The following is a 25595-nucleotide window of genomic DNA, read 5'->3' as shown; positions in this document are numbered from 1 at the left end:
TAATCTACACATATTTACTTTTGGAAGTCATCAGTATAGCACTGGGAACAGATGGGATCACACAGGAGTATATTATAGAGCGAGAAGAGGGCCTAGGTCCGAGTCTTGAAAGAATCCCAATAAATCAACTTATGTTTGGGGAAGATGAGCCAACAAAGGAAACTGGGAAGGAACACCCAGAGAAATAGAAAGCCAAGATCCCAGGGATACAGGAAGCAAGTGAAAGGGAGATGCTCAGTAAGATGAGGACTGGGACCTGTTCACCACATCCAGGCACATGGATCTAGCAAAGGCTAGACTTGAGTGCATTCAGAAGGGTATAAGAGGTGGGAGATGGCAAACGGTGACAATCATTTCAAGTTTATCTGTAAAGGACAAAAGAGCAAAGATGCCTGTAGAGGAAAGTTTTTAAAGGTGGGAGAAATTTTTGCATGCTTAAATGCTGATATGAAGAATCTAGTGAAGAGGGAGAGGTGGAGGCAATAAGTGAAGAAAGAGATGATCAGTAGTGAAAGGTTCTTAAGAAGGTGGCACAAAATCTCAATCTGCCTGAAGTAGGAGAGGCCACTTGGATGTTGCAGCAGGAAGAAAGGACGTAAAGATGGAGACAGAATATCTTTGTTCACTTCTTTTTTTTAAAGTAGCACTAGGTTAGGAACTGATGATAGAGGTAGGATAGTGGGTGCCTGTTAGATCCAGCAGAGGTCAAGGGTCATGTCATTGAGGAGCTGCTTGTAGTACAGGTGTGGTGGCTGTATTGCAGATCCAGAGGATCATCCCCATTTGGTTCCAAATTAGGACCTTTGGCTTAGCTGCTGTACCTGGGGCTGGGGCCAAGGGTCAAGCTTTTCTCACAGCCCGTCACTTTTCTTCCCCATCCCACCTCCCACCTCCCACCTCCCACCTCCCAGTTGGGCTTTGTTTGCTGCCCACATTAAACAGAGCTCCAGCAATGGCCTCATTCCTGTTGCTGCAGTGGCGCAGGGGGCGCCCCACCCACTGACCCCTGGTACCCCATTGTCTCAGGTCCCAGTTCATTCTGATCCCTGTTGGAACTCTCCTACAAGCAACCTTGAGCATGTGGCTTGAAGGGCAAGGAAACTCTCCAGGGGACTGGTTTCTATTGCGGTTGACTTCTCAAGGGCATCCAGCAGGGAAGACCTTTTCACTTGAGCCTTTATGTTGAAAGCTGTTTGGTGCTGTTCAGAGGCAGAGGAGATAATTCTGCACTGGCTTTCTGGTGCTCTGCTCTCTCCCTGCCTCTGCTCTGGTCCTAAGCATCTTCTCTTCTCCAGGGGGACACAAACTTGCCTGATTCCAGAGACTCCTGGATAGGGGAGGTGTGGGGCCACTCTGCAGTGAGGAACAGTCAGCTGAACCTGGCCGGCTTTGCCTGGAAAACCTCAGCCTGCAGTGAGTGGTGGGGACTTTGGGGCTGAGGTCTGCTAGATCCTGGGGAGCCACTGTCCCTCAGGAGGCCGTTGCTGCCCTGAGGCCCTGACGCTCATGCCGTCTCAAGAGCCTCCACCTATTCATTGTAGGCCGCAGAGCCTCCCTGGGCAGTTGCTGCTGTTCTCCGTCCAGCCTGTCCAGCCTGGGGACCTCCTTCTCCTCCTACTACAAGGATTTGGCCAAGCACATCGTGGACATCTCTATGGCTGATGTGAGGTTTCCTGTAGCCGACGCTGCTGGGTGGGGAGGAAGAAAGAGGAGGGAAGGAACAGGGCAGATGAGGGCTTCTTCAGCAGCTCTCTATCTTTACAAAAGCGGGGAATTCAGTAAATGCTGGCCTGAGGGACTAATCCAAGAGTCTGCTTTGTACCAACCGTGCCCACTAATTTGGGTGTGGTCACTGTGTCCCCAGGTAATGGCTGCTTGCTCAGATAATCTGAACAACCTCTTCAGCTGCCGGGCAGCAGCTGGCTGGAAGTAAGTTCCTTTGCACAGTGTCTTCTCCCTGTGGCCCTGCTCGCCTTCTCTCCTCCTTTCCCTTCTCCACGCCGGCTTCCTTGAGTCCCTCGCCGTGAGCTCTTCCTCTGTGACTCCAGAACCCAGTTTTCATCCCCTCCTCCTCTTCCCCACCCTTGGTGTCTCCCCCAGCCATCAGGGCGAGGAGCAGGAGGTGCAACTGTACTACAAGGTGTTTTCTTCTACCCGGCATGGCTTCCTGGGGGCTGGTGTGGTGTCCCAGCCACTGCCTCACGTGTGGGCAGCTGTGAGTGACCCCACCTTGTGGCCCCTGTACCACAAGCCCATCCAGACAGCGAGGCTGCATCAGCGGGTGACCAACAGCATCAACCTGGGTGAGCCCAGGGGACAGAGGCAGCAGGGTCAGAGGCAGTGCTCTCGGGAGGCCGGGTACTCAGGCTAGGTCCAGCAGGGTGTCAGGCTGTGGAATGATGGGGTGTCACAGGGCAGAACTCGGTCTGTCCATGTACCTTCTGACTTTCTGCATCCCTGCCCCTCCAGTGTATTTGGTGTGCAATACCACCCTGTGTGCACTGAAGCAGCCACGGGATTTCTGTTGTGTCTGCGTGGAAGCCAAAGAGGTGCCTGCCTTGCTGGTGGTAACGATGTTGTGGGAGGAACTTGGACTGGCATGTTGTGAGAAGCAATCTTTGTGGGCATCAGGTCCTCTGGGGGAAGGAGGGCAAGTTGGGCCAGGGTGGGGGTGGCTTGAAGGCTGGCCCAGTGTTGCCTTCCACGGTACTGACTGCACTGGCGCCTGTCCCTATTTGTCCCTGTCCCTCCCATATCACGTAGGCTGAACTCACATTGCTCTGTTTCCAGGGGCAACTGTCTATCATGGCAGCTCAGTCTGTGTATGATGCGTCCATGCCGAGACCCAGCAGGGAGATGGTCCGAGGGGAGATCCTGCCCAGTGCCTGGATCCTGCAGCCCCTCACTGTGGAAGGGAAGGAGATCACCAGAGTCATCTACTTGGCCCAGGTGATTCACCTTGTGCAGCTGCCTTGATTTGACCCCAGCCCCATGGAGCTTTCTGTATAGCTGTTCAACATCCTTCAGTACCCAGGACCTGTGGCCTGAGAGCTGGAGACCCAAGGGTTTCTTGGGTCACAAATCAGTGGGGAATCAGAGAGGAAGGAATGAGGCAGAGTTGATCAACCTTCTTCTAAAGCTGCTCTTACCAGAGCCTGGTGGCCTACATCCTCTGGCTGTTCCCAGGGTCCTCAGGAGATAGATGGGTCATTGTGAGGCAGAGCAGCACCCTCAGTTCCCTGACTTGACCTTTTGTCATTGGGAAGTGAAGCTTTTGCCTAGATCTGAACAGCAGAGCACAGGGCTGTAGACAGTTCAGTTCAGAGCCTCTCCAATCACAGCAGCCTGGGGTGGCTGCGTATGGCTGAAGTGTGCCCCGGTGCACTCTCTTGGGTGTGTCTGCACCTTTGACTCTTCCCTCTCTGGTTTATTTCAGGTAGAACTTGGTGCTCCAGGATTCCCCCCTCAGCTCCTAAGCTCCTTCATCAAACAGCAGCCACTGGTTATAGCCAGACTGGCTTCCTTCCTCGGTAGTTAGCATCTCACGGTCAAGATGGCGCTCCAGGACGCCCCAGAGATGCTGGGGCAGCTCTTGTTACTCTCCGTATCCTGATGTAAGAAGAGCCGAGGCTACCTGCTGTGGCCGACTTGGCAGACAGCACTCAGCCCCGAGTTGCCAGCGAAACCTAGTCAGTACTTGGTCACAGCTGGCACCTCTGCGGAGCGAGGGGGCCTGAGCTCCTGGCTGTCCAGAGTGAATGAAGCTCAACTCACCTTTTTGGATTTCTCACCTTTTTTTCCCGTCTCTGGGACCCTATGGCATACAGGCCACTCCAGGATCAGAAGGACTGGACACAGCCAGCAGAGCTGGGAGCCTGCAGTGCTCTGACATGGTGCTTACTTAGTTCGGCGCAGCCCTGGGGCTGGTAGGGAAGCAGGAGCCATTGGCCAAGACTCTGCTCAGAATGTGCTCCAGCAGTCAGCTCCACTGTGGGATGGGGTGTTAGGAAACAGAAAACGGTTTAAAAAAACAGCTGCACAAACCAGAACACTGATTTAGAATTGTTTCTCCTCCTTGAATTTTTACAAAATGCTTTATTATTAATTTTTGCTTTGCCCCCCTCTTCCTTTCCCTCACAGGGGAAGACAATTGTTTGGGTCTTGGCCCCAGTAAGGAGTATAGAGTAATGCTCTGTCATGGAGCCACCACTCCAGAGCTCAGAAGAATGGGAAGACCACTGTAGAAACTGGCTGGATAGATTTGGGGTTAGGGTGGGGGCCTAGCTCTTTGAGGAGGACTTGGGGTGGGGCGTGGGCATCTCTCATTTCAGAGATGAAAAACTGTCTTTTGGAGACGGGAGGGAAGATAATGGACTTCCTAGAAGGAGGTAAGTGATTTGTTAGGAGGAAGCGCAATTCCATTCCTTACCTCACTCAGAGACTTGGTCCCAGCCTTCAGTGGTCTCTTGAGCATTCCACGCACTGCTGTAGCCCCTTCTATTCTAGGATGGGATGGAGAATGGGTTCAGTTTTCTTGTAACTTAGCCTGGCTGAACTCGAGCTTTGAATATTCTGTATGGTTACCTGAAGTGTAGGGGTCGGAGAGATTCTCAGCTTCAGTTCTGGTGCCCAGAGTCTTTGGTGGAAGAGGGTGACCATATGGGGATTGAGAAGATGTGGTAAAAGGTAAATTTCTGTATAGTACAGCAGAGGTTTATTTTTCTAAAAGTATCTGCAGGATTTTGTTTTTCTCTTACCTCAGATTAAGTTATTTATATATTATTGAAGGTGTTTTTTTTTGATTGCTTTTAAACTTATTTTTCTGGTTAATTTTTTTGGTTACACTTGATATATTTAACACCCTATTTATGTGATCCCATCTCTCTTCATATGAATCTCTAAGACCACTGATTGAAAAGTTCAGAACACTTGCAAATTAAAAGTCCAATGTGTACTTTTATTCAGTGAAGACTACCCTGGGATAGCCTAAGTGTGTCGTTTGAGCTCAGAATTCAGCCTGGTGATTATGATGGCAGTAACTACTCATGGCCCAGTTTCAAGCTATATAGTTTACACATATGTATTGAGTGTTTCCCATGAGCTCAGCACTGCTTTGCACATAAAGAGCAACCAGATTAGTTGCCCAGCTACGGCCAGCTGTAGCCCAAATACGAACATGAGGGAGGATTCCAGAACAGATTCCACTGCCACACTCAACGGTGACCACAGACCCCTGGAAGGAAGCTCTTTAACAGGTATGCACCTCTAGGGCTTCTGAGGTAGAACCAGCAATGGGAATCTGAACGGTGGTTAGCCTGGAGGTGACTGTATCCCCTAAACTAGAAAAGCCACAAGGCAGGCATGTGAGTCAGCAAATCTAAAGAACATTAACTGAGGCTGATCTTACACTAAAATGCAGAGGTGTTAAGGATAATCCAGGGACCTGGCTCCAAATGATCAAGGAGGAGTCAGGTTTTGGTTAAGACAGGTGGTTCTCAGACTTTATTGTGCATCTGAATCACCGGAAGGACTTGTTACACCCCAGGATGGCCCCCCACCCTAGAGTTTCTGATTTAGAAGAGTGGAGAGGGGCCGACATATTTGTATTTCCGGGAAGTTGCAGATGATGATGAGGCTGCTGGTCTGGGGACCACACTTTGAAAACCACTGATACTGGTAGAGAGCAGGTATATGGAAAACAACCTAAATACTGAGTTCACTAGTTCCTTAGCTGCTTGTCTCTGTAATTCCTTTCTTATCTTACTGCCTGCCTAAAGTAAACCCTTAAGGTTCACACGGGCCAGCGTTGTTTCCTGAATTGGGCCTGTGCGGTTTAACTAAGTGGGCTTTAAACTCAGCATCCTTGGGGCTTCAGGCTTTCCTCCATGCTTGCCTGCCTGTCCCACCTCACATGGAGCTGGGTGTCTGAAGGAGCTGGGTGTCTGCTTACCTCGGGGCTCAGCTTCCTGGGGCAGTGCTTTCGTTCAGCCACACCTGATGGGTGCAGAAAGATAAAATATTTCTTAAAATGTTTTGGGTCCCAAGCATTCAGAACTTCCAGAATTTGCTATAGTATAAACTGGATTTAAAGGACAAATGAAGAGATGAAGAAAAAAAGGTTCAGATGCAAAAACTTATTGATTAGGATGAGCTGAGGGGAAGGGATGGTCACTGCCTGACTGCGCAGAAGCATGATTACAAAGTGGTGTGAGACAGACCCCCATTTTTAACTTTCTGTGCTGATGGGACCTACTGTAAGGGCTCCCAACTGGCTTTACTAAAGTCATACAGCAGACCTCTTTAGACCCAGAGCATCTTACCCTTCCTTGGGTTGGAGACCTCTTTGACAGCTGGGAAATTTTCTCCTAAGAAATACACACAAATGCACAGACAGATTTTGCAAGCCACTTCAAGAGGGTTCACTGAGTACCCTCTCCTTCCCCTGACAGAGACTGAATCTCTCTGCGCACACTGCCAAAGTAGAAAAACCATGAATTTTAGAAGAGTGAATTTAATGCGCATTATCGAGGTAGTGCTTGCTTAGTCAAAATTGGTGCATCATTTATAGACACACAGAATGCTTTTGTTCTGAGCCAAATCAAACACCCCCAGCCCCCCAAGCAAGCATCACAAGTGGGCAGTATCTGGTGAGGAGAAACTTCACACATCCTAAACCTTTAAACGGAGTTGAACAGAAGTCAATACTGTTGGCAGTGGCCTAACAAGGGCCCCAGGCTCTCTGGCCTGCAGGGTCTCAGGTGATGGAATATTTAGGCATTGCTAAGTGGCCAACCAATGGGACAGCTCTACCCTGTCAATGCCCACCTCCAAGCCCATCTGAGACTTTGCAGCCTTTTACAGGGATGAGTAAGGTGAAAATAACTAGACATGAAGCCCTTGGTAAAGAAAACAGTTTATTTTAAAAAGCTCTAATGTTCTGCCCGTGCTTGGCCCCTGGATGGAGTCAAAAGTTACTACCTGCACGGGACTGAAGGCAGGCGGGGTGCAAGGTAAAAGGCAGGTTTCTGTCGGGCAAGCCCCACATCTGTTGTACGTTTTTAAGGAGATGGCAGTCCAGCTCCTGGTGGTACGAAAATGTAGACTCCCGAGATTCATGTTTAACTTTACTCACAAGTTAAGCAGAAGTCACTTGTCTCTGTCATGATTTCCCAAACCACAAAGCTCTAAGAGATGCTGGGACAGCAGCAAGTGGGGCTTGACTCTTGTGTCGACAAGCCCCCACACATCATTTCATAATAAATGCCAACTCTTCTTCTCCAGGACTGGAGTCTCTAGGTTCTTCCACCATTATCCTGAATCGGGTGACCCTCTCCTCCTTCCTTTAGGACTTGGGATGGTGAGCCCACAGTCACTGGGATGCCAGGCTGCCACTCTCTTCCTTCACACGTGAGCAGGAAGCCTGATGACAGACTGAGCTAATTCCACACCAGCAAGGGTCAGGGTGGGCACTTGGGGTGGCTCTGGGGCCTCCTCCCGAGGCACAGTCAGGCTGGGTTCCAGCGCTCTGGCGAGATGCACAAGGTAGGGCCGCTTCCCAGCCCTAGCTCTGGGCCAGCACAGTCCCCCGATTTGGCTGCACCAGCTCACAAGCTCTTAGCTGAGGCTGTGGCACATGGGGTTCAGCTAGAAACAGGTTGAACAGTGCTGCTAATTCTTCAGAAAAATCCTGGAATAAGCAGAAAGATGACAGAAAAGGCAGACACATAATTCTAGATTGTTCACCCTTTTTACTAAAAATCAATCCCAAATATCAAGCCCTAGCTAACCAGACAACCTATTTTATTTTTTCCCAATTGCCTTCTACCTGGAAATGGACTTGGAAACCTTGTCCCATTAGTACTCTCGGATGCTCAAGTTCCGGCAGGGAGAGTGAACTCTAATGGGAAGCTCAAAACCACTAATGAGTACTTAATATGCACATTATTTCATCTTGAAGAACCCCAGGAGGTCTAAATTATTCCCATTTTATGAATGAAGAAACTAAAATTACTTTGCCCTAAATCACAATAACATTAAGGACTAGCTGAGATTAAAATCCAGGTTATTCTGATTTTAAAAACCCACACTTGGGAATTCCCTGGTGGTCCAGTGGTTAGGACTCGGCGCTTTCACTGCTGGGGCCCGGGTTCCATCGCTGGTTGTGGAACTAAGATCCTGCCAGCCGTGTGGCGTGGCCAAGAAAAAAAAAAAAAAAACACCACAAACCCCACACTCACTATGCCATGCACTAACTATCTGCCTTCCATCTTCCCTTCCTCCATGGACACAGTCCTTCATACAATAGATACTTAAGTGTGAAGGAGGCCCCCCAGAGCAGCAACTTCATTTCAGGGTGGTCCTCAAGAAATCTGACAAAATCCACTGAGCTTTGGGAAGATCCTAAGAATGCCAGACCCCATCACTTGCCCCCTTTCAGGATAAAAGGGACACATGACACCTGTTCTCCAGGTAAAAGGAGATGAGGACTCCTTACCCTTGGCCACTGGGCCTCGTGAAGGCTGCCCAGGCAGGCCTCTATCTCCATCCGTCCCATCAGGCCTTTCTCTACCAGCTCCCGGAGCAAGAACAGCAGCAGGTCCCACTGCAACACACACAGAGGAAGAGGTCAGGGTGGCTAGGAGGACTGCACAGCGACCCTGATACAAAGGACAGAGCTGCTGAGGGAGGAGGGGGAGACGAGACTAAGGGAGTCTGAGTGCAGAAGATAAGCACAGCCTCAGCAAAGGGGGACTAAACCAGCTAATAACATTTGGGGTGGGGGTGGAAGGAGAAACACATGACTGCAGAGGCTTCTCAGAAGCCCACCTGCCCCCCTCCCCCCACCTCTCTGGCTCACCTCCCTCGGCCGAGTGGCTGCCAGAAGCCCCACGTTTCTTGGCTTCAGCAGCAGCTGCAGCGGAACCAGCACTTGAAAGTCATCCTTCCACAGGGAAACCAGCATGAGCAGGAGCCTTCGAGCCTGCCCTCTCTCCAGCTGGTGCTGTGCCGGGGGCCCTAGCACAGGAATTTGATCTGCAACTATGGGGAGAGAGGAATGCCAAGCTCTAAGAAATGGAGGCAGGGTCACGTGGCCCTGGGAGGACACAGAGTAAAAAAAGCTCTGTTTTCTAATCTTGCTTGTACCCCACCCTGAGAACTGGGGGCTCTGGCAACAGAGTGATGTGATAAAAAGGAGCCATACCAAGGAGGGATGCTAACTCCACAGAGCACTTTGCCAGATGCTGCTCAGCAGGTGGGCACAGGAACTGGGGGAAAAACAGGGAGACCTTGGACATTAGCACCATCCTTAGAGCAGCAGCCCCAAGCCAATGCAGCTCGGATTATTAGGCACTGGACAAGGATACATAAGAAGAGCATCTTGCCATGTCTCACCTGGCGGCACCGCAGCATCTGGCCCAGCTGGCCTAGAAGCTGCTCCAGATGCTCTGGGGAAACTCCCTCTTCAGGGTCCCGGGGCCCCACGGCCAGAGAGAGCACGTCCTGGAGAGAGGGGCGGAAGCAGAGTAAAGCTTCATGCCAGGCCAGGGCCAAGGAGGCCACAGAGAATGTGGCTTGGGGTGGGGATGAGCCAGTGGAAAGTGGCAGAAGGAAAAGGAAGACAGGGCCCTCGGGTGAAGTAATGGGCAAAGGTGCCCTTAGACTTGGGGCTTGGGCAGGACAGCACAGCTGGGAGAAGCAACCAAGTGGACAACAAAGGAACAGATGGAGCAGGTAAGCCAAGGGACAACACGCTGCCAGAGAGCTCAAGAGATGGCACTCATCTTGGGACAAAGTCATACCTAGCCAATTCCCAGAGAGCATCTTATTCTGAAAGCATTCAGGGGAACTGTCCTGTCGTGTACATGTCGTACTATTTTCTGTCCCTCATGATTCTCTGTTCGTCTTCTCAGGAGAGTCGAGGTTTCAGTACAGAAATCCTCTGCATGTTGAAAACCAGTAGCTAATGGCTGCTGAGAGTTTTCTTCTCCCTCTTACTCTTCTAATTTTAGTCATTCTTTTTTAGTCCCTATTCCAAATCTTTATTCTCACACTACTACCCCAGATCTGGGTCACTAGTTTAGGACTCTGCCCCCACCACTCAATTCTGCTGCTGGAGCACGAAAGCAGCCCAACAATTCGTAAATGAACAAGCATGGCTGTGTTCCAATAAAACTTTATTTACGAAAACAAGCAGCAGGCTGGATTTGGCCCATGGGTTGTCAGCTGACTCCTGCTCTAGACAGTATCAAAAAATTTTTTTTATCAAATTAAGAGCATTGATAGATTATTCTTACTGCCTGTAACTAAACAAGCATCACCTCCCACATAGGAGAACATTTCTGAAATCATATCCCAATGCTGCGATGACTGTTCCTGAGAGACTTTCCTACTGCACTGGACAGCCATCCCCTACCCCACTCCCATCATCATCTGTGTAACGTGTACTCAGTCAACAATTTTCACATCTACCCCTTTCCCTTTCAACTTTTTGGGTGATTCAAGTACAGAAGTCAGAGAACAGCAGTTACGAAAACCATTCAATTCAGTTCTGCCCTACCTAATCCCATTCAGTAACAAAATGGGAACTAGCTGGGCAACACAGAAAGCTGCCACACAAATACTGGAGTTGAGGGAGAGAGGAGGGAGACTAGGAAAAGAGCAGGGAGAGGGAGGAGGGGAGCCGAAGGGAGTAGGGAGCTGTGTACTTTTATCTCGGAGATGAGGTGGGAGGGGAGGGGAGCATGGTGCTCACAGGCACGGGAGCAGCCCCTCCGCTCCCCCCGGGCAGCTGGCTCAGGACCCTGGGCTCGAAGCATGCGACTCACAGCCGCTTTCACCTCCCTTCTGATCAGCGCTGCAAGTCAGAGGGAGGACAGAAAAGGGGTCATCAAAGCAGCCCTGCACAGGCTCACCATGCCAACCCATGCCCTTCCCTGTTACCAGCTGGCTCTGAGTCCTATCTCCCCCACATGGCCTCCAACTTCCTGCCAGTCCACTTCGGAAAAACTTGGGCAGCCACTCGCCCTCCCTGGACCTTACCTGTGACGTTGGCTGACAACCAAGCACAGGCTTTCTCTGTTGCAAGCCCCACAGCAATGTTCTCTGCACTGCTCAGAACCTGTGACACAGAAGTTCTGAGTCAGGGACAAGTTAGGACAATGACGAATGCCCAAGTCCAGGACTGACCCACCTGCCACCAGAAGCCTCACACACACAACCCCGCAGCACTCCTCTCCCACCGCCAACCGCCCAGCCCGCTAACCCCAGGACTCCTTCCTACGTACGGCTGCTGGGGTCTCCTCAGGGAGCAATGCCCTCACGGCACCAGGGCTCTTCTTTTGGCAGAACCTGAAAGGAGACAGAGGTCAGTGATGTCTAGATGCGTCAGCCTGGCCCACAGAAGGAAACGCCCCGAGTGCACCAATCGCCCGAGCTGGGAGGGCTCTGCCTCAGGGGAAGTCACCCTCAGCCCTCCGGCCCCACCCCAGATGCCCTTCCAATTCAACTCTGGACTCTGGGCCCTAAAACCTCTAAAAACCAAGATAAGAGCCTACAGAGCAGGCAAAAAAAAGCACAAAAAAAGCACAAAAAAAGCAGGGTGCGGAGAGGACATGGAATAAAGGATGAGTATAAAAGAGGAAAAAGGGACAGGAAAGGAAAAGCTAAGAGGATAGCGGAGATGAGAGGATTCAAACAGACTGGCGTCTTACTCCCGCCCCTGGGTCAATGCCTGGGCCCCGTGAGGGCACAGCCGGGAACACAAGATCTCCAACAGCTGGGCTGGATCTCCCCCTTCCTGTCCCTGCGTCACCAGCTGCTCTTGAAGAAGCGACTCTGCCTGGCGCACCAGGTCTGCCACCAGCGTGGCCCTGCAGTAGGAACAGCAAGGTTTTGAGGTAGTTGGAAAGGGTGAATCGGAAAGGGGCTGCAACTTCAAGGAAACCTGGTCAGAACTAACTTGAAAGAACATCAGCAATTTTAGCCTCCCCCCATCCCACCTGGCCCTTGTCCTCTATCACCCGCTACCCCTCAGCTGACTTTCCTCAGTTTGGCAACAAGGTGTTATAAAGGGGAAAATCGTAAGGAAATGAGACTGGGGACCCTCAACACCTCCATTCCCAATCCCAACTCATCCTCACTTGATATGCTTGACACAGTTCGAGCCGATTCTCTCTGCCACGAACTCCACGGTCCTGCGCAGGGAGGGCGGCTGGTTGTGGAAAAAGGCTTGAGCCAGCTGTGCCTGTCGGGAGGAGGGGGCAGGGCAGTGAAGGGCCCGCTTTCCCTTCTCCACTGCGCGGCCCCCCACCGCCTCTGCCCTGCCCCCTACCTGCAGCCCTTGGGTGGTCCGGGGAGGCTGGGCTCCCAGGCCGGTGGTGGTGGTGGGGGTGATTTTCCTGACAAAGCCCCCACTCCGTCCACTGCTTCCTGATACCCAGGAGGCGAGCAGTTTGCGGAGCTCTCCTGCACCAGAGAAGCCCAAGTGTTTAAGTTCCAGAACCGTCCTACCCTCCCCAGCATCTTGACTTTTAAGCATTTATGGAATAGAAAGACTGAGGCACCAGGGAGCGCCTAAGAACAGAACAACGTATTGGGGCGCTGGGCCCACAGGGTGCCTTTTGGGTACTCATGAAGGGACAGGCCAAGGACCAAGGACCAGGGACCCTCTGAGGGGAGACCAGTATCCTCACCAATATAGGGGCAGCAAGTGTAGAGCAGGTGCTGGTCCACCACAGGCATGCTGTCCTGGGGGAGAGAACAGGCCAGTGTTGGGAAGGCAGGCTTCCCTTCCTCCCCAGTGTGCCAGAAACGGGGTGGTCAGGTAAGAGAACTACATAAAAGACTTCAGTCTCTATTCTGGCTTGTCTCCTGCTGGGCCCTACCGGGCAGCCTGCCTCCTTTACACTTGTGCTTCCCATGGCTCTGGCTTGACCCCAACACTTACCAAGCCATGCTCTGAAGCTATTGTGTCCACCTCAAAGGCATCCAACTGACCCTCTTCCAGAAAGAACAGGTCCTCAGGGACTGTAGGAATCTGGCAAGAGATCAGGGCAGTGCAAGTCAGCACTTTAGAGATTCGTCACACCTCCTACCTCATTGTTCCAGGGTTTGGACACCAGGTTCAAAGCCACCTTCCTCTGAAACTATGGCAATCCCTACCCCTCCTCTGAACCTTCACCTTCTGGTCCCGCCCTTGTTCAGACTCATACATCCTCCCTTTCCCTGTCTTCAGCCACAGTAGTCACCCCCCTTCTCCAACCTGGACCCTCACACCACCAACCTGGAAAAGCCAGCCCAGGACAGCCAGCAGCAGCAGCTTGTTCAGGAAACACATCTCCCCTTCACTCTCCTTTGACAAGACCAAGCTCCTAAAAGGTAAATGAGGGTGTGAATGGAATCTGTGCAAAGAAAGAAATGGAACGCAGTAACAGAAAGCTATCACTGGGAAGGTACTTCTCAAAAGCAGACCTAAAAGGGACTGCTGTTGTACAAGAAACCAGGTCTCATCACCCCTCCCAGATCTGTACTCCCTTCTGAGCTGGGCCACAGTAGGAATAGAAAAGGGCCAATCAAAGTGCAAATATTCAATAACTGCCCACTGTCTTTCCTTGTGGATCAAGGCCTGGCCTCTTCCCTGAGGGTCAGTTACGGCTACGGTACCACACAGGAAGCACAGGCTGCTTGACCCTCTTCATAAACGGCAGCCTCAGCAATGTTCTCCCCGCACCCTTTTCTCAAGTCTGCTCTCTCTCTACTCACCGATGCAGGTGCAGCAGGAGAGTGAAGACGCTGTGGTAATAGTCCAGCATGGGGACGATGTGGTCAGCCAGGGAAAGGAACTCCACCAGCCAGGGCACCGTGAGCACTGCTCGGCGGGCCCGCAGCCCCTGCTGCAGCAGAGCCCGCACATCCAGGACCGGGGGCACCTGGCAGGGCCAGCGTCAGTCAGTGGGTGGGTCAGTCCCAGGGGCTGGGGGAAGCCTTCTAACGCCATTGCCTTGCCCCTCCTCCCAGCTCCCTCCTTACCAGAGCCCCCAATCACCTGGCTCCTCAGGGCCAGAATGGTGTCCTGGAGCTCACGGGTCGGGGGTGGTTCAGGCCCCCGGTATGGCAGGAAAGCCACAAAGCCCAGGAATTTAGCCAGAAGCCTCAGGCTGAGCAGCACCACAGCAAACTGCCTCCGTTCACCCTGCAGGGCATCAAGAAGTAACAGGTCCCAAGCATAAGGCTTCTAGAACAAAACCAAATCTGTGGGACTTCTCTGGTGGTCCAGTGGTTGAGACTTCGCCTTTCAATGCAGGGGGTGCAGGTTCGATCCCTGGTCAGGGAGCTAAGATCCCGCATGTCTCACAGCCAAAAAACCAAAACATAAAACACAAGCAATATTGTAACAAATTCAACAAAGACTTTAAAAATGGTCCACATCAAAAAAATCTTAAAAAAAAAAAAAAAAAGCCAAATCTGTTACAGATTTCTTCTTGAAAATACCCCTCCCCCCGGGTCAGAACCCCGTCATCTCCCTTCTGCTTTCTAACCTGCCAGTCCACGTCCGACTCCCCGTCTTCATCACTGGGCTCAGGCTGAGGCAGGGCAAGGCTGTTGAGCTCCCGGATCTTCAAACTCAGGCTATCCATGAGATGCTGATTAAACTGGAAGCTATGAAGGGGAGGGGGGAATAAAGGTACTGGAAGAAGTGTAGGAAGGACCAGAATAGAGAAGAGGTGCTCCAGACAGAAAGGCTCAGCAGGGTAGACAGAGGAGGCCAATGAGGTTACCTTCACAGGTGAAAGAATGAGAAGGGAATGGAGGCAGGAAGTGTGAGTTAGAAGCAGCCCAGGCAACACCCAGTCCCACCCTGTTATATTCCAGACGAAGGAGAGAAAACGCTGCCCTTCTGTGAACACAAACCTCTTCTGGCCTCTGCCCCCACTCTCTGCAAGACAGGAGATCTTTACCTGCTGGCACTCAAGATGAAGTCCCTGAAGAAGCCCTGACAGCCTGGGAAGGTGGGGGGTGGGCAGGGCCCCCCACTGCTCTGAGGGGCCACAAGCCGTTCCTGCAGGCGCCGCAACCGCCCCAGCTTGTCAGCTCCAAGCATATTTAACACATCCGGAGCCTCGCCCAAGACAGTGCCCCCAGCACCACCAGGACTCTGACACATCTGGGGCAGGGGGAGAAAGAGAGAAATCAAAAAACCAGTGAGTTTTTCTGGAAAGAAGGACTGAACAAAATGAGGAGGAAGCGATGAACCCTGTATCATGTGCCACAGATGTGTTTTTTGAGGTCTGGATTATATTCTTATTTTTACAGGTGAAGAAACAGAACCTGTAAGATTCAACATCTGCCTAGAATCACAAGAGCTAGGATTTGAAACCAGACCTGAGTCCTAACCCTGTGCTCTTTCTACCACAGCACAAATCAAGGGCAAGAAAGTAGTGAGGTGCTGAAGGAAGGCCAGGAGAGCTGGGTGTCCGAGGAGGCCCGGGGAGGCAGGAGGTGCAGGGCATGGGAGAGAGCGCTCCGGCTCCTCTCCGGCTTCCTGAGCTTCAACCACCACCCAAAGAGCAGAACTCTTGTTCAATCTCCAGCCAAGGACCTGCCTGCTTGCCTGCCCTATCCCAAAGTGCCAGCCATTACTTGGCTGCCTACAATACATACTGTCCACTGTCGATTCATCAGTCTCCCGCTGGGGCTATTACCTGGAGAAGTTGTTTTTGGAAAAGTCGAACAAAATGGCTGTGGCTGCAGGCTGCAGAGAGTTGACCCATCATGGCTCTGAGGAATAAGAGGCAGGGATGGAGTGTGATGGAAGGAGGAAGAGGGAGAGAAAGATCTGAGAGAACAAGCCAACCCTTGGGCCTTTCAGCCCTTTACCAGGGGCTTGAGCAGACCTCTGCCAGAGCCGGCTGGCACAGGATATGGGAAAAGGTAAGGGACACTCTCCTCAGCCCCCAGACCCTCAAAGCTAGAGATACACTTAACCAAACATGAAATAATACCACCCCTCTCATCTTCAGTCTACACCGAGCGCCAGTGAGCTTCATGACCAATGTGGACAAGAGGATATTCTTTCTGTATCCTAGTTATCTAGCTATGCAAAGTTATCTGTATTGTCAAATAAGATGATGGAGAAAATGGAGGTTGGAAAGGGTCTAAAACTTGGGCCAAAACTCAAGCAACCTGAAATAAGAGCATTCCACTTTTTCAAGCATTTGCAATCACAGAGCAAGTATGAGTGATTTCTGAGTGGAAGGAGCTGGAGAGACAAATCCCTTTTGAGTAGAGGCAGAGGTGGCAGTATCTGAAGAGATTAAGTAGGATAGAAGAAAACAGCTTTGCCCTGGAAGGACAAAGCCTTCCTCCAATCAGCCACCCAAGCACCACTAAGCTGCTCACTGCTGGAAGCAAGAAAGACAAGGTGACTGGTGTGTCAGCACGTACCTGATCCTGCTGCCCAAGCCCTTCTCAAAATCCCAGCCGGGCTCCTCATGGCGATCTTCCCACTCTCGAAGCACCTCATAAAACACATCCCTGACAGACACATAAGAATGCCCGATCAACTGAAGCACAGCTGGCCTAACTCATTCTCAAGAGTGCCTTCCCTAGCTCAGAAGAACTGAGGACAGGACTATCCACAGCCCCGTTCCTTATCCTCTCCAGGGTTCTCTGTGTGATAATGCTACAGACCCGGTAGCAGTACACCACATGCTTCACATACTTCTGTGGGCAGTTAAAGTTGATCTGGCACTCTCGTCTGAGAACCCTGTGACTAGAGTCATACACCTGCGAGAAGGCTGCTAAGGTCGGAGGTTCAAGTCCATGGGCATGAACAGAATGAGGCTAAGTGGCCCTTATGATGTTTGCCAGGAAGGGCCTGGTAGTGCTAAACTACCACCTGTTAGTGTCAAACTCCTAGTTTCTATGAAAATGACACAGGCTGCCTATCCCAGAGAAAATCCTCTTCATCCCCTTCCCCCAAAGTTCCCTTTTCTTATCACCTCTGTTTTTTAAAAGTATGAAAGGCTCGATCACTGGAGAAGTTGGCACGATTGTCAGTTTCTGGCTGAAAGGAGACAGCTTGTGCAGAAGGTGGCATCGCCAGAGAGACCTAAAACATGGCAGTGACAATTAGGGACTGAAGCTGGCAGAGTTCATGCTCAGAAAACTTCATCCCCATTCCAGTGCAAATGACACTACAGTGATGTGAGCTGGGCTGCCTGAGTTATGAGACCGGAAAGGGTCAGGTCCAGGCTAGTAGATGTCTAAGATGGGGTCACTACCTTGGCAACACTGCCCTCGTAGGCAGCTCGCAGGCGGCCTTGCAGAGCTGGTGAGAAGCACAGTAGCCGTTCATTCTCAGCCAACAGCTTCAAGGTCCCTTTGTCCAGGTGGGAAAGAACACTACAGGGACAAGAGCACAAATGACCAAGAATGGGACAGACTGAAAATAGGAAGCTGGCACCTGCACACCACACAGCGTGTTACCCGGAGCATGGAGCAGGTACATGAAGAAAAGTCATGGGCAAAGGATTAAAGATGATGAAGGCAAAGGGGAAGGAAATGAGAGAGACCTTATGGAGCAGCAAACAAGAGAGCAGGGCAGAAACATTAGATAAACCCAAAGGTCAGCTACCAAGACCACCGGGGGCAGTTTGATTCTTTCAAGGGCTAAATTCATAGCCTTGACACAAAATTGAAGGTTACGTGTAGGAAGAGGTCCAGGGTCACTACACCTGTGTCAAGCACAAGCATGTACCCCAAGTAACAAGAGAACCAAGTGGACAATGGGAATAAGGCTCAAATACCTCCGCTGGGGAAACTCACTGAAATTGATGCTCCAAAACCTGCACTGCAAAGAAGACACAATCATGGACACTCTGGAACAAAGGGCTTTCCAGGGAATCTAGAAGGACAGTACCAAGTTGTTGGCTAAGAATGATTTCATTTCCAGACCCCATTTCTCAAGAAGAGGCTTGTTCACCAACCTACGGCTCCTGGACTTGGTTCAAGGTCACTGTCCTTGGCAGCCACCATCCTCCGGGCGGTAAGGAGCTGAAGGACGAAGAAAAGCTCCAAGAAGAGGTTTGGTACCAGGTTTTCTAGATAAGAAAAGAAACTCCAGGGTATTAAACACCATTCAGAACCAAGGCTCAGTCCTACATGCCTTATCAATTCTTTTAATCTGTGGTTCTACAAGTATCTCCATTTCAGGGCCCTTTGCTCTCACTCACCTGCAATGCATGAAGAGTAGACAAGGGCTACCAGCTCCAGACGCTGGCGGGAAGATACTCTGGCAGGGTCAGCGGGTTCAGCTGTGAGGTTTCCTGTCCGGCTGGGGTGAGGACATCCTGATTCTGGGGTGGGACAAGCGGGAGCAGGTGACTGCTGCAGCAGCTTAGAGCTGTGGGGAAAGAGAAATGTCTTGAGTAGTCAGCCTGCCTTCCCCTCCACAGCCATACTCAGGTTCCTCAAAGAGACAACCACAGCCCAGGAAACAGACCCAGGGTTCCCAGGGGACAAATCAATCACAGAGAAAAGCCCTGCCAATCCCCCACAGAGGAAGCTGACATCTCAGGGAGCAACAAGGCCATACCGCTCCTTCCTGAGCATCTCCCGCTCCTCTTGCAGACTTCTGCACCCTGGGGGAAGGCCATGGCCCCAAGGGCTAGTGTCCAGGACTGAGGGTTGTGAACTGGGGACACAGTTGATTGGGGGTGAGGTGAAGCAAGTCTTGGGCTTGGAAAGTGACCGCTCTTCGCTCACCGGAGTTGGGTTGATCCTGCGTGAAGGCTTGGTCCTGCTGAGGAGTAGCCACAGGTTTTTCTGATATTCCTTTCTTCAAGCATCTCCCCCTCCACCACCACCTCCACCACAGCAGCCTGGACCCCCTGCAAAATGCCCCTCACCACTGTAGTTATCTCATCCCCAACCTTCTAGCCATCACCACGCTCTACTACAGAGCACCCAGCCTTAGTTTATTAACTCCCCTAGTAGAGCCTTCGTGCCACCCGTCTCCCGGGTGAGGGCTGATTCTCACCCTGCAGAGCCGGGGGGAACCGAGCCTACAGGAGGGAATTCCTCCAGGTTGCTGAGGTTTGGCGGATCAGAGCGCGCGAGGCTGGGGCTGCCGGGGCTGCCAGAGCTCTTGGGCCTCCGGCCCCCGGCCCAGGGCAGGCTCTCCCCGCTGACCCCCTCCTCCAGGGCCCCGGGGCCGCGGCCTCCTCGCTCACGGGCCGGCCCCGGGCCCCGCCTCCTGCCCCCACGGCGGGCCGAAGGGGCCTCAGCGGCGGTGGCGCTCGAAGGCTCGGTCGGAGGGAAGAGCTGGCTGCGCGCCCCGCGGCCGCCCCGCGGCGGGCCCCCGGGTCTCCCTGGCAAGGCTGCCGAGGAGCCCGAGGCCTTGGCGGGGGTTGGGGGGCCCTGCGGGAGGACGCGGCTGCTCTGTTCCCTCAGGAAGTTCAGCAGGAATGGCACGAATTCCTTCCGCAGCGGTCGAAGTGAGATCAGCGCAGCCGCCTCCCCGGGGTCATCCTGAGGGAGAAGCAGCGAGGGGCGAGAGGGTCAGCTGCCAGCCCGGGGCCGCAGGGCGCGCTGAGCTGGGTGGGCGGCCGGGGGTAGCGGCCCCTAGTTGGAGCGCACTCGGCCCGGGCTGACAGCCAGGCACCCTAGAGGAAGAGGACGGGAGAGGTGGTACCTCCCGCGGGAAGCAGATTCGGGCCAGCCTGGGGGCGTGTCGACGCTGTTACCTCCGAACTCTGGGCGCTGCGCGCGATCCACAGCACGGCGGTTGCGACCGACAGCTCCTCTCGCAGCAGAGACTCCAAAACGGCCGCCATCCCGCTCCGGGCGCTCGGAGGCGATTGCGCAGGCGCCGGCGCGCCACGGGCGCCCGGGGGGCGGGGCCTGAGTCGCGGGCGTCCGTTGGGCCGCGGGGAGGAGAGGGCGGGGCCGGGGTGGAGGGGCGGGGCCGGGGTGGAGGGGCGGGGCCGGGGTGGAGGGGCGGGGCCGGGGTGGAGGGGCGGGGCCAGGGGTGGAGGGGCGGGGCCAGGGCGGGACCGAGACCGGGACCTGGGCCGGCGGCAGCGGCGCTGCAGCAGGCTGATACTCCGCCCAGGCTTTGGCTCAAGGCGGCAGATGGGTCCGCGGTTCCCGACAAGAGGTACGGTGGTTCCCCAAGTGCAGCGCACCGCTAGCGGTGAGGCCCGGCCCCGGCTGCCCTGGCCCAAAGGCGACCTGCCGGGACTCGGGGACGCGGCGGGGGAAACCAAGGGCCCGGGAGAGCGGCCGGACGGTAAAGGTGAACGATTCTCCAGAGAAGATGCCTCTATTTTCTACGATAAGCACATTCTTTTCTTTCAAGAGTCTTTCTAGATTCAATCGTCACCACCCTAAAGAAGTTAGGCAAGGTCAAAATGAAGTTAAGCTAACTTTATCCTTTCTCAAAAGCTGAGTCTCCTGCCCATGCGGTACCAATGGTTTTCCCCACTCACCATCAACTGATTGATTGATCATTTAAGACTTTAAGACAGAATTCTTGCAGGGGGGCTTTTTAGGATCCTCAGCCCACAACCCTTAAAGTGCCTCAGGCCATCCTGCACACAGAATAGCCTAGTCTGTATCCCTTATACATTACACAAGGTTAATATTTCAGCTACTTTACAGTTCAGAAGTTAACAGGCATATACATAATTAGCTTCTGGGAGCTTGAGTTATTTCTTAATTTCTCTTATTTCGAAAAACATCAGTCACCTCTTTGGATGTTGCTGCTCACTGAGAAATCAAGACAGGGAAACCAGGCAGAGAAAAACAAATGGCACTAACATTCCAGGCCAGACCAAATCAGGAAGGGTGAAGCAGTGCCCATGTGAATGCCTCCTGAGAGTTCCCCTGGTTCAAAGGAAGGTGGAAAGGAGAGAATGGTGGGAAGCAGAAATCACTCCAGTGCTACAGGGACATTTCCTACAGAGAAGGAAAAAGAACCTCCAGCCAGCAAGAGAATGTTGGATTGAAAGAGAGCTTTTAACACGTTCAATTTTATTACATGGGGAACCATCTCCTCATATCCCTGAACCCTGGTTTTTATCTGCAGGGATTGTGAACACCTAGTTTCTATTCAGTCCAGTGCTTCTTTTTCTAGGTCACTTCTGGATGTGGTACTGCATTTATAGAACACTTTCTACACCCTGTTGATCTTGTAACCTCTGGTGCATTCAATAACTTTATCAGAAAAATAATATTTCCCACCTTTGAAATCCAAACCACCACACAAATAGAACTAGAGTTTGCATGCGGAATGAATATTTTATTACTAGATTATAAAAATAAAATACAAAATAATTTTAAAACAGAACTTAAAACACTGTACAAAGCTTTAATATGATACAAATGGGAAAATTAAATAAATAATTACACTTTTATGTACAGATGGCCTATACAAAAGCACTCCATGTTTCTGCCAATACTCTATGTCCTTGGTTGCCTGAGCAAAAATGCATAAAGAGGGCTGCTTGGAAGGGAAAGGGATACAATACCTCTGGAGGTATTTCAAAGAGCAATTCTCATCACTCTGATTTCATGAAGAGGAGAAGAAAGGGAGAAAACTATGAAATTGTTAAATTATTCTAACTTACTGGTCTTGCTCGACAAGAGAGAATTCTGGTTTGTGGTTCCATCTGATTTAAGAGCTGCCAATAGTTCAGAACTTTCAAGAGTTATATCTAATTCAAAGCTAGGTGTTTCCCAACTCCCTCTTTTTTCCTAAAAGCTGTGAACTTGTAAGTAAATGGCCCAGTGAAATTCAGCACTTGGTTATTTTAGGAAAGGAGTCAGAAGGGGGACCAGGAACTGTGCATGAGAAATGAGGGAGCTCAAGCCTGGGTCATCTGTTATTTTCTTTACTCAGTTCATCCAATCCAATTTCAGAGCCCCAAGTGGCACAGTGTTAAATTTCCTTTAGCTTCCTATCTTTGTATCTCTGAATGCTTTTTACCTTAGTGAACTAATTTACCTAACTGGTGAATAGTTTAAAAAGAAAAAAATCCCAAGGGCTTCCCCTTCCCTGGGTTGATCCCTAAAATAAATCACATTCAAGCTCTGGTAGGTTGTTTATCCCTTGTGGATGAGAGAAGAACACCCAGACAGGCCCCAGGTATGGTGAAGTGCCGTGCATGAATTTTTAAGGATTTAACTGTATATTTTAAGAGGGGAAAAAAGCAACATATGGCAAGGGTAGTCTATATAAAAATTTGGTTTACCTAGTGTTTTTAAGTGGGTGAGTGAACACTTATGTACACAATATGAAACAATATTAAACTACTGAAAAGAGAGATAAAATTTCCTATCGTTAGTGTGTAAAATTATATCATCAGCAAATTCTATAGTCACATGGGCTCAAAGGTCTGCCTCACTGAATCCTATTCTCTAGGTCAAGGAACCCAGAACCCCTGGCCCAGGGTATCTGAGAGATATGTCAGTATCATCAGTGATACATACTGTGCCCATATCTGTCACTTCAATTAAAGAGGCAGATCTTGTTAAAGTTTCACAGGGCAATGAAGAAAAAGGCTTCACATCTTTTACATGTCTCCTTAAGACCAAGGATCCAGCAAAATCTGAGGAAATATTCAAATCATTACTGAGTAAAGGTTTCGGCTTGGCTATTCAGTGTCTTGAGATTGTGTATCACATCAAGCAATTTTCTAAACTTGCTTAAGGGGAGTAAACATCAAGCTTATGTTTTAAAAGTTGGAGCAGGTATTCACAACTGAATTAGAAAATGTACTGATGGGTCAAGACTTTAATATCATCACTTCATGTCCAATTGGATGTGCAGCATCCAATTCCCCTTTAAATGAATAGGGGGATCCTTGTCCCATGTCCTGGAGTTACCTAAGAACTATAGGAATTCCCCATTTATCTCCTGCAGTTCTCCCTAGCAATGTTGGCAACAGATTCTGCAGGCTCCTGAGTCTAACTGGCTTAAATTTCTCATATTTCCAGAGGGACAGCCAAACTCGTGAGAATATCCAATGATATGTTTCCACACTACTCCCACATCCTTGAAGTATATACCAGAGTTCTATTGGATGAGGACAGGGAAGTGGGATGTCCTAACAACCACCTGGGGTTTTCAATGTACTACATCTTTCCATATGGTCTGAGGACTGGAACTGCCTCTGGCTCCCTTCTCTAAGTTAAGGTCTAAATATGCACCTGTGATTTCTGAACTTGGGTAAAATATTGACACGTGAAGACTACTATAGTGGTTACATGCCTTAATCCATGCCATAATACTTTTTATATTAGAACACAGATAAATAACTATTCTGCAAATAAACTGTCTACAGAACCAAACTCAAGAAAACTAAACAATACAGTTGTCACCAACCGTTCTATCTCCTCAGTGATACAGGTGCTGAAATATCTCTCCCTTTAGGCAAAGTCCCAACACATCTGTGGTAAATACATATAAACAGAAATGGGCAGATTTTAAAACAGTGAACGCAAATAACTTAATTCCAAAACACATGAACATGACAGAAGAAATGGTTCCCTAACATATGCCACGTTTTGATAGATAGCAAGGAATGAAAAGTTTTAAAATGTGAAAATTTTGATCTTCAAGACTAAATCTAGACTTATCTACAAATAAATGTATTTTCAAATAGCCAGAGTAAGATGCATTTTTCCCCTAAGACACTAAATTTTGAATTCTAGATCCTGTTTCTCCTATCACCAATTCCTAATGTTAGATTAAGAATGTAGTTCCTAGAACAAAGAATCCTCTGCTCTTGAGGGAAAAAGCATAATGTTTTTAATTCAAAGCTACTGGATATAGAAAAACTAGTTATCGTTTTAACTGTCTGCGTCTGGGTTTATAAAACATGCACCAACACTTTTCCTTGTCAATTGAATATAACCATACAAACATTCACATGAAAATCTGTGGCCTGGAAGGAATCTCTGATGATTACAGAAGAACTTCAAATTCCCATAGTGGCTAAGAGCGAAACAGATACTGTACCCTAGTCAGCTGGATTAGTAAGCAGCTGAGATTTGTTTAGTATTTAAAGCAAACAATATAGAGTGGATAATGACAACAGTGGGTCTCAATTACCATTTTGCCACTAATTTAGGACTTGATTAACTTGTTAACTCAAGAAAACCCCCCAAAAACAAAAAAGCATTCACTCCACAACATGCAACTCAAAAAACAGTAAATGTAACTATGCCACTGTCAGCAAGGCCAGCTTGCACACCAAGTTGAGAATAAGAGTGCCTACTTAAGACTTACCATTCGAAAATGTTTATAATCTGTGCTTTAAAGTTAAATTTGATATGACCCAATTTTCATTCTTTGTTCACTACACATTAAAGTTAAATGCCTTTAAGCTGTGCAAAAGACTGCTATGTGGAATTTTAATATTTCAAACAATCTACACCCTGGAGATTTGGCAGCATAATTTAGGAATAATGCTACCTAAAGGGACTGAACTGTCGCTAATTTCATCTTCTGCTCCACCCAAGTAATTCCAAAGACTAGACAAGGGAGGGTAAGGGCAAGTGTGACTAGGTATTTTGTTGTGAAAGGAGAAACTAGGAGGCACCTGGTTGTCAAAAGGTAATTTTAACTTCTGCCCCATACTACTCAATATAGTTTGGCTTGACTTTAATTGATGGCCATGTCCCTCACCTTAGGTAGAATAATCAAACTGGTTTAAAATCAGTTGGATGATCTATGTTTGTCACTGAAATCTGAAATATGCCATCACTAAAAAAGTTAAAAATAAATAAAAAAGAACCAACAACAACAAAACCCAACTCATTTTCTGTATCATACTCTAAAATAAAACAAAAACAAAAATCCTTGTGCCAAAAGTGCTTTGCTCAGGGCTGCCAACATCTCTTTTTAGCCCAAGACATCTAAAATCTAAAAGCACAAACTGCTTTTAAAAACCGTAGAGTAAATCTCTATACAAGATAGTCCTCTTAAGTGGATCTATTGATACATGAGATATAATTAATCTGTCTTCTTTTGAAAGTATCAGAGCAGAAATATCTTTGGTTAACTCTTTTCTCTACATGCAAAATAAAATATTCTTACGCAACAAGGCTGTTTCTCTCTGGATCTTGAGTTTGTCAGTGCCATTTAGAAAAGGGGGGCAACACAGTGCAAAAGCTGGGAGAAAAATGGAAGGAACCAAAAAAGAGAGGAAACATTCAGTTGCCATGTTGCCATCACTGTCAGTTTTGACTTCTAGCAGAGAAATGCCAATAAGAAATAAAATAACACACATACTACAGTTTGCAGCCTCATCAGCTTTTCAAATAGTTACCATGAGCACATTTCTGATTAGAGGGCTCAGGATTTAAAGCTGGCTGCTTTTAGCACAATTTAGCTAATACAACAGGAAAAAGATAATTTCTTAATTGTAGATTACTTCCCACCGCCCACCTCCCCAAGTGAAGTGAAAAGAGGAAAGCAGAATGGTAATTTTTAAGAGATTTTTTTTTTTTAAATCAATTTATGTCAGACCCATGATTATCATCCTAGTTTATCCACTCTAACCATAAGGATGGAATTATGTAATTAACAT

The 25595-nt window shown here is 49.7% G+C and overlaps 2 protein-coding genes across 6 annotated transcripts in view; one reads left to right on the top strand and one right to left on the bottom strand.

The window, feature by feature from the left end:
- Window positions 1–5764, top strand: part of STARD9 (StAR related lipid transfer domain containing 9) — a 134360-nt gene extending 128596 nt beyond the window's left edge. Inside the window, 7 exon segments of the mRNA XM_061180415.1 lie at window positions 1296–1413; window positions 1542–1663; window positions 1865–1929; window positions 2101–2303; window positions 2470–2549; window positions 2791–2949; window positions 3437–5764. Coding sequence (XP_061036398.1) covers window positions 1296–1413; window positions 1542–1663; window positions 1865–1929; window positions 2101–2303; window positions 2470–2549; window positions 2791–2949; window positions 3437–3538 — 849 coding nt within the window. The 3' untranslated portion in view covers window positions 3539–5764.
- Window positions 5765–6901: 1137 nt separating this feature from the next.
- On the bottom strand, window positions 6902–19862 carry CDAN1 (codanin 1). 5 transcript variants are annotated; one of them, XM_061180411.1, is made up of 28 exons: window positions 19746–19862; window positions 19040–19530; window positions 18596–18802; window positions 18234–18403; window positions 17988–18101; window positions 17827–17905; window positions 17283–17403; window positions 17001–17110; window positions 16444–16533; window positions 15702–15777; window positions 14958–15163; window positions 14538–14658; window positions 14045–14233; window positions 13762–13928; window positions 13283–13370; window positions 12947–13036; window positions 12693–12747; window positions 12332–12465; window positions 12141–12244; window positions 11712–11870; window positions 11286–11349; window positions 11041–11119; window positions 10707–10855; window positions 9394–9501; window positions 9203–9266; window positions 8858–9039; window positions 8495–8602; window positions 6902–7687 (listed from the first exon to the last, which is right to left on the bottom strand). In XM_061180411.1, the coding sequence occupies exons 1-28, from the start codon at window positions 19833–19835 to the stop codon at window positions 7562–7564; spliced, it is 3741 nt and encodes a 1246-aa protein (XP_061036394.1). In that variant the 5' UTR covers window positions 19836–19862; the 3' UTR covers window positions 6902–7561. The 5 variants fall into 5 exon arrangements, with proteins under 5 accessions (XP_061036394.1, XP_061036396.1, XP_061036392.1 ...); XM_061180413.1 differs by having other exon boundaries at window positions 14045–14191; XM_061180409.1 differs by having other exon boundaries at window positions 14045–14191; window positions 18596–18799; window positions 19746–19841.
- Window positions 19863–25595: the final 5733 nt, after the last annotated feature.

Source organism: Eubalaena glacialis, chromosome 2, assembly GCF_028564815.1.
Source record: "Eubalaena glacialis isolate mEubGla1 chromosome 2, mEubGla1.1.hap2.+ XY, whole genome shotgun sequence".
Classification (NCBI taxonomy): Eukaryota; Metazoa; Chordata; class Mammalia; order Artiodactyla; family Balaenidae; genus Eubalaena; species Eubalaena glacialis.
This window is presented reverse-complemented; position numbering and strand designations above follow the sequence as displayed.